Source organism: Pangasianodon hypophthalmus, chromosome 14, assembly GCF_027358585.1.
Source record: "Pangasianodon hypophthalmus isolate fPanHyp1 chromosome 14, fPanHyp1.pri, whole genome shotgun sequence".
Classification (NCBI taxonomy): Eukaryota; Metazoa; Chordata; class Actinopteri; order Siluriformes; family Pangasiidae; genus Pangasianodon; species Pangasianodon hypophthalmus.
Genome location: NC_069723.1, coordinates 278,688 through 287,011, shown reverse-complemented (window position 1 = coordinate 287,011; position 8,324 = coordinate 278,688). Strand labels below are relative to the sequence as shown.

Sequence of the window (8,324 nt, the reverse complement as noted above, 5' to 3'; positions counted from 1 at the left end):
TGATTTAGCACCTGTTCATCAGTTCTAGTTTGGAAGCACGTCTTTGTCAAGCTTTTGTTGATGTGATTGTGTGTTGCTGGTTGGTCCATAGTCTCACTCATAGTCTTTGCCTCATGTCTCTGGTTCAGGTCTCTGATTTTTGTTTTCACTGTTTTGTTGTTTATTAATAAATCTGCACTTGCGTCCACTGCTGCCGACTCCCCACGCATGACGCATTACTTCTCTATTCTAAGCAAATGTGTTTTTTTAAAGACAAATTCAAGACCCAACACTTTCATATACTGTCACACCTCAGAGACAAAAAGTTTCTGTAAAGTGTTTAGATGAACTCGGCTGTCATAATGTCATTTAAAACCTTCAAAACATTGTATTTTTTCCATATTGAATAATAAATTACTCGATGTAGCAGTTCCAGAAAAAAAACTATAACAATCAAACGTAAATAAATAAGATTAGAGAGCAGTAAAAGGCACAAACTGGAATTTTTGAGCTACTTCCGCAGGCTGGTTTTTCTGTCTCTGGGTTGAAGGTTGTTCATTTATCACACATTAGATTAATAAATGTATAGGCTATTCCACATGTAGCCTTAAATATTATAAATTATTTGGCAGAACTGTGCATCAATAGAAATAATTTAAAGCATCTACAGCTATTTAAGGTAACTATCAGCTATTCCTAGAAGACAGTTGGGGTTTTTGGTGTGAGTAAAATTTGTCTTTTTGTAATTTGATGAGTAAAATAAAGGTTTTGACTCAAGCTTGCTGCTGTTACTTCTGTCTGCAGAACCTACATCTGCTCTAACACTGGATCCTTTGATGGATAATATAATTTTGTTCAGCTCAGCTTCATATAATTGCATGTGGAACCTGATGGACGCTCACGTGCCTGTCATGTGTTCAGCTCCGCTGCAGTGACTGTTTTTGCGAATCTCCTCCCTCAGATTAATCTCCTGCATTAATGCACGTATAGAAAAGGGTGACTTTATTATCTGCATATATATGTTGTGTGCTACGTGGCCTTGTGTGAACGCTAAGAGCCAGTGTGAAATCACACACTGAGAGGAATTAGTGCTGCGTGATGTAGTCACATATCAGCAGTCATTAATATTTAATTTAAAATATCCAAAATATTATTTACATTTTACTTACATTTACTTTTCCTTTAAGTAACAGCAGCTAACCAAAAATGCCCTGAGTGATTGGTATTGGCTACAAATCACTTAGCAAAAGGCATTATGACGTGATTTCTCATGGAAAAGAAATAAAAAACACAAACTATAGGCCATATTATAAAGTAATTTATTTATCAGTTATTACAAATTTAGCACTAAACTGATCTGAAATTGAACTAAGCAGTTTTAATTTAAACTCTCAGATCATGCAAATATGATGAATGAAAATAACTGTGTGCTTCCACAAACAAATTCTTCTTCTTCTCTGCTAAGGCCAGGTGTCTCCACCAACCACAGGAAAGTGCGGAAATCCCACGTGGGTATGAGAATGGAGAAGGAGAGTTGATTTAAAGACATGGGCTCAGTTTCAATATTATTTTTAACATTAGCTTAACATAGCTTTTAACATAGCTTTACATAACGTAACATTAGCATAGCTTTTATTGACTTGGCCTCGCCATGCGGGAATCTCCAGTGCCATCTTAAGGAGGGATCCATTACTCTATCGGCTCATTAGTCATTAGATGAGCGCTTAGACGGGCGAGGGAACAGATCAACATACTGACTTCAGGAGCAGACCTTGTCCAAATGACACACATTTAATTTCCGAAAAAAAGGTGGACAAAGCTGTTTTTAATTCCGTGTTCGACTTTGAAAAGGAAACTTGGAGTTAAGTCATTTTCAACCTCCACAAGAAGAGCACTTCCCTATTGGTTGTTGAGAAGTCCGGTGGGTTTACTGTAACTCTGGGTTCAGTGTTCCTGTTGTGTTTTTTTAACAGAATTATCGTGTTTATCCTATAGTGACAAAAAAACACCTGGTATGTAGGAAGGTAGGTACATGAGTAGTGAGTGTGTGTGTGCGTGAATACATAAATAAATAGATAAATAAATAAACTTAATATAAGTATAGATAAGGATCAATACTGGTTCTGCTTCATCAGCGCCGGATCGATTCCGGTTCTGACCCCTGTTCAGTCAGCACAGCACATTTGCCCTTTATTAATGCTGCATTCATTTCTTATATATACACAGTATCCCACATAAAGTCTTTTTGAAGCTTGATGAAGACACTCTGAGTGGCAGAAAAAAAAAAAGTTTGTTCTTTGATTTCTCCCACTTTTCTGCTTATGATGGGTTACTACGCAAAGCATGTGCACATCCCTTTGGTTGTCGTGTTCAGACATTGAGATGTGTTGTGCATGAAGAATTCCTCACACAGCATAAGTCCACCGCAAGCATTGCAGCATTTGACTAGTAATAGAACAATCCATACAACTTTCTGAAGTTTCAAACTGTTCATTCTTACAAATCCAAATAACTATTATCAGAATAAAAACCTGATCATAACAGATTAGTTAAAATAAGTAAGAACAAGGAGGCATAAATTGTCCTATTACTGCACTGTAGTACATTTCAGACATTCAGAAAAACAAACGTTTTACAGTTGAATCAAGAGCAGCATACGGCTGATATTTTTTATTTTGTAGGAAGATCATCCACCCATCTATCCATCCTTCCATCTGTCCAAACTGGCTTTGAGGTATAATATACTTGCATCCTCATTGGATAATGAGACTCTTAATGATCTAAAATTACAATTTATGCAGTGAATATGGTTGTGTGAAAAATATGTGTGAAAATACGACTAGTCCATTTCTCAGAGTACCGCGAGTATCCAGCTGAAAGTTAAAGGCCATATTTCCAGTCACATTTGTACTCTTTTCAAACAAAAGTCACAGCAAGCAGTTCAGGAAAATGTAAGTTCCATGTTATCAAGTGTGAAAGACCTTGCGTGCATTATGCTGCCTTGTTTCTTTTCATCTTGCAGAAGAAGTGGACATGACAAGAGAATGAGAGAAGACTCAGAGCAGTTATTGTCTGACAGGTCAGGCTCTGCCTCTGGGACCTCCATATTTAAAAGGTTTACTGTTTGTATAAAACTCTTCTTCAAGTAGCTAGAAGTCACAGAGTTACCATCATCAATTTGTCTAAAGCCTGACTGAGTTACTGGTTGACAGTCTTCAGGGAAAGGATTCTTAAATTTGCACCAAATGCAATATTCATGGTCTGAACACATACATGTCACCTGACCAGACCTATATCCAGCCGATGGAGCAGCCAGGTTTGAGTCCATGTCATTTTGCACCTCCACACTTGAGGGACTCTGACTCCGATATCCATCCCCAACCACTACGTTGGACAATAGTCCAGTGTCTTCCCCCTCTAGAGAACCAGAAACTTCATGATGGCTCAGTCCCAATCCACTGTCCTCTGTTCCCTCATCTTTACCGCTGCAGTGTATCTCATGTATGGAGAATTGTCTTGTGACTCTCCTACCACTTCCACTGACCTCAGTTCCTTTTAGACTTCCACAACCGCTGTCCACTTGTACATCTCCGATTTGTTCCTCCGTCTTTGCGCTGCTGACAGACAGATGCAGCCGCTCTATGCTTACTCCACTGTCCAGGCTTCCTCTCCTCTCTTTGTCTTCCTCAGTAAATTCTATGCCCTTTTTCGTATCTGCGTTGTTGATTATCCATCCCTTGTCCGTCACGGTCTCCACTTGGTCAGATTTGATAATCATGGGCTTCCATACATTTACAACAAGTTTCTGAGAGGAAAAGAAAAAAACACAAGTTACATATTTAAGCAATAGCGTGTGAGATTAAATCAGGTAACTGACAGTTCTGACACAATATGGCCAAATATTTTGTTTATTCCTGTTCCAAAAATGAAAATAATTCCAAAGAAGCCATGGCCTGTTAGAGCACAGCCTGACTGACAGCCGCTAGTAAGTGTACTAACAGTTTCATTGCAACAGACTATTGCTAGAATTGAATTTTAAGTGGCAAACAAGTGGGTGACAAAAACAGTCAAATGTACCAGTGCTGTTATACTAAATACACTATTTGGCCAAAAGTATGTGCACCCCTGACCATCACACCCATATGTGTTTCTTCCCCAAACTGTTACCACCAAGCAGGAAGCACACAGTTGTATAGAACGTCTCTGTGTGCTGTGGCTTTACAGTTTCCCTTCACTGGAACTAAGAGACTCAAACCTGTTCCAGCATGACAATGCCCCTGTGCACAAAGCCAGCTCCATGAAGACATGGTGTGTGAAGGTTGGAGTGGAAGAACTCGAGTGTCCTGCACAGAGCCCTGACCTCAACCCCACTGAACACCTTTGGGATGAACCCCAGACCTCCTCGCCCAACATGGGGTGTGACAATCACACATATGAGTACTTTTGGCCATATAGTGTATCAGCAGTCTTGGAACACTGCTGGTCCAATCAAGTTAGTGGACTGGAGCTAACTGTTGTATAACTATAAATGAAATCACACTTCCCACCAGAAAAATTACAGAAAATTTTCATTTTTCAACTAAAAGCACTGTGTAATTGCTGATGCAAAAATCCCCAGTTTCCTGTGTTTCCCTATTAGTTAGTTTTCTAAGAAATGTGAAGTGACTGTTTCACTGGTCATATGCATAAGCAGTCAACTTCAAATAGATGTTACTTGGTTCCTTTTCTGTTCACTGAAACTAGCTTGTTCTTTGCTTTTAGTTTTGGTGAAACCAGATGATGACAGAAATGACTCACCAAAGCACTAGGCATTTTCTGAGGTCGCCTCAGGAAATAAATAAAGAGCATTAGAAAAGCTATAATGCCCAACAGTCCCAGTGAAACGAGGCAAATATACACCGTCACATCTATAAACAAGAGAAATACAGATAAACAAAATAAGTATTTACTGTAGCAAAATACATTTCAGCCATGCTCTGAGGATATATATAAATCAATCTACTGCTTGTGAGATTACCTAATGGTAGCTTTATGCATTGCACAGAAGAGATGTTGCTAGCTGCAGTTGATGTACTCTCCACTTTCACAAGCACGCAGTACACTTGCAATGACCTCAATGAGATGAATATCATCTCACCACCATCATCAACTTCGTCATCACTCTTTGTCAGTGTCTGTGCACCAAGGAATATAGAGCATTATGAAATCACAGAGCACTCTTCAACAGGCATGAAGATGAAAATCAGGTTAAATATTTCTTTATGGTGACTTTGAATGGTCTAGGACCATCATGCTAATTGCATATAATTAATGAGTAAATTTTAGTGACAATTGTACCTGATTTTCCTGCCCATCTGGCCACAGATACACAGTGTACTGCACGCCATTGGTAAAGAGCTCATCAAGTATCTGTTTCCTGTGTATCTTGACTTGCACAGAGTCTGAGGTGGACGACAGAGTGAAGATTGGGGCATACAGCTGACCTAAGACACAAAGGAATTGTATTCGATACACTTAGTTAGAGTAACTCACTCAGTAGATCTGAAGAATAAGAAACAAATATAATATAAATCTCCACTGTTTTAGAAAAGAGTTGTGAAACATGTATAGATTGTCACATGATTGATATATCAAACAGGGTAAAGCAGCTCAAATACTCACTGAGTCGAATATTAATATGGCGTTTAGAACTCCAACTAGTGTTTTGAGACGTGACTAATCCAACTCGCGCTCTGAAATTTGAATCCTCTGAAAGATAACCAATATTACATATGGTGGTTTTAAGAAGACTACAGTGGGAAACATTTTCCCAGACTCCAGGAGAATCAAGATAACTAGGAAAAGAGAGAGACAGTGCATATATTAGCTTTTATACACACAAACATACACACTCACACACACACGATGGGGTCCAAAAGTTCTGTGTTTCCCAATCTTTTTCAACATAAATGTTTTTAACATAAAGGTCAACAACTTGAGTGAAAAGTAGAATCCTGAATAGTCAAGGTGTTGCATATTTCCTTTCTCGTGTTTCAGAATTTTCAAAATTCTAAAACTTTGTGTTTATTTCTAGTTTTAAATTAAAAAAAAAAAAATCCCAGTTTTTCAAGGTGCTGTTAGACTTTTGAACCCCACTGTACAAATATATATACACTCAAACACACACACCATCCACTTTATTAGGAACACCTGTACACCTGCTCATTTATGCAGTTCTCTAATCAGCCAATCATGCAGCAGCACAGTTCATAAAGTCATGCAGATACAGGTGAAGAGCTTCAGTTAATGTTCACATCAAACATCAGGATGAGGAAAAAGTGTGATCTCTGTGACTTTAACCGTGGCATGGCTGTTGGTGCCAGATGAGCTGGTTCGGGTTTTTCAGAAACTGCTGATCTCCTGGGATTTTCACACACAACAGTCTCTAGAGTTTACAGATCACTGCATAAATGTGCAGGCGTGTGTGTGTGTGTGTGTGTGTGTGTGTGTGTGTGTGTGTGTGTGTGTGTGTGTGTATACATACACACTCCTGGTTAAAAAAATGGGCCAAGCCCAAAATGGTAAAATATCAAGCTTTTAATGATCTTAACAACAAATCATTAATGAAACAGCGAGATAAAGGAGCTCAGTGTGGGAGCTTTTCCCTTTGATTTCTTTAAATGTTGAAGTCAGGTGCGGCAGAAAACCAAATAATCACTAATCTTTTAAGAAAAAAATCCCAGAAGATATTTTTGGAAAAGTTTGTACACCCAGACATGTGTTAGTCTGAATTTTCCATCAAACATTTTAATCATTATCATGAATTTACCTTTGCGTACAAGAAGACTATAGAAGTGAATTTCCCTGTTTCTAGCTTTTCCCCAAAAAGTTCATAGAGCAAAAGTAAATAGTAAAAAGTAATATAGTGTGTGTGTGGTTGTGTGTGTGTGTGGTTGTGTGTGTGTGTGTGTATACATATCTTACTTTGACAGCTGAACTTTATAGTGGTAATCCCCAGGATTTCCCTGAGGTGGGTCCCAGGTTATAGTTACATTCCCTTCCCATATGTGCACAGTAACATTTCCTGGTGTCATCTCCCCTGACAAACAGAAAAACCATTTAAATGTTGAGAAGCGATGTTGGAGTGGATTTTTTGCAAAACTTCCCACAGCTTTTTTTTAACGCTTAAGTCATGGCTTCATACTAACCTTGTGCTGTATAAATATCACATAGTACTACTTTAAATAACATCCCTGTGAATCATCAGTCGATTCCTCACACAATTCGTACACATTGTGGAAAATAATGATAAAAACCCCATTCTTACTTTCTTACGGAAAATGTAGACTACATCACACACACTTAAGTTAACACACTTGTCTAACACTCAGTTAAATTGGTATTTTATTTAACATATGTATTTTAATTGTAAAAAACATACTGGTTCTCTATGAGTAACATAATGAAGTTTTTAATTCACTTACCTGATACGTAAAGTGTCAAGTGGAGTAATATGACTAGCGTTGAAACCCAGGGGTTCCTGTCCATGGTTGTGTTAGTATCATATCAAGATACAAGTTCACAAAAAAAATGGTGGTGAAGTCTACAAGACATCAAAGTGTTGTGCTGTTTCAAATACATCAGATTCACTGGGAACATGTGCCTTCAGGTCTTCTGTCTCTGACTGATCCTCTCTGCAGTCCAAACAATACAAATGTATGATTTAGTCAGAAAGGTACCGCCCCTTATTACGCGTTTCCTCTCCCTCCTTTCCCTCTCGCCTACACTCTTATGCTGTTCCTGTTTTGCACTGCATGTCTGCAAGCACATTTTTTCCATTGCTACATCTAGATTAGGGTGAACACATAACGAATTAAAGACACATAAAATTAATTACAATTACCAAAAGGGTGCTAAGTTACTAAGAAACAGGAAATTTTGTATAACATTATTATGAAGAGCCATAATGTTGAGCAAATAAGGTTTTTTTTTTCTATTTCTAATTAGATGTCAAACATTACCCCACCAGACAAACTAAGGTAGTGGGTGATAAACATGTATAGAGATAGATGTGAATAATTCAGAGAGATCTGCAGGGAGTACTGTACAATATTGAAATAATCCGAAACTTGACTCAGATAAAAGCATGGATGCTGGCAGGTGAGACTCAGCAGTTAGGGCTCTGGACTTCTGCCAAATGAAGTTTAAAATATTAATAATGAAATGTAAATGTTAATTAATGAATGTTAGAAAGGTATAGTGACAGATAATTCATACCTAACCAAAAAACAATATGCATTTTCAGAATGAAATCCCATGCAGTGGGTTAGTGTTTTATTTAATGGGACATGCATTAAGAAAAAATA

General features: G+C 38.0%; 1 protein-coding gene across 1 annotated transcript; it reads right to left on the bottom strand.

Moving 5' to 3' along the window:
• Nucleotides 1-1,282: 1,282 nt before the first annotated feature.
• On the bottom strand, nt 1,283-7,700 carry il10ra (interleukin 10 receptor, alpha). Its single transcript, XM_026943609.3, has 7 exons — nt 7,443-7,700; nt 6,943-7,057; nt 5,641-5,813; nt 5,317-5,462; nt 4,997-5,153; nt 4,777-4,886; nt 1,283-3,784 (listed from the first exon to the last, which is right to left on the bottom strand). Exons 1-7 carry the CDS (start codon nt 7,504-7,506, stop codon nt 2,921-2,923), a joined length of 1,629 nt encoding a protein of 542 aa, XP_026799410.1. The 5' UTR covers nt 7,507-7,700; the 3' UTR covers nt 1,283-2,920.
• Between the last annotated feature and the right edge of the window lie 624 nt (nt 7,701-8,324).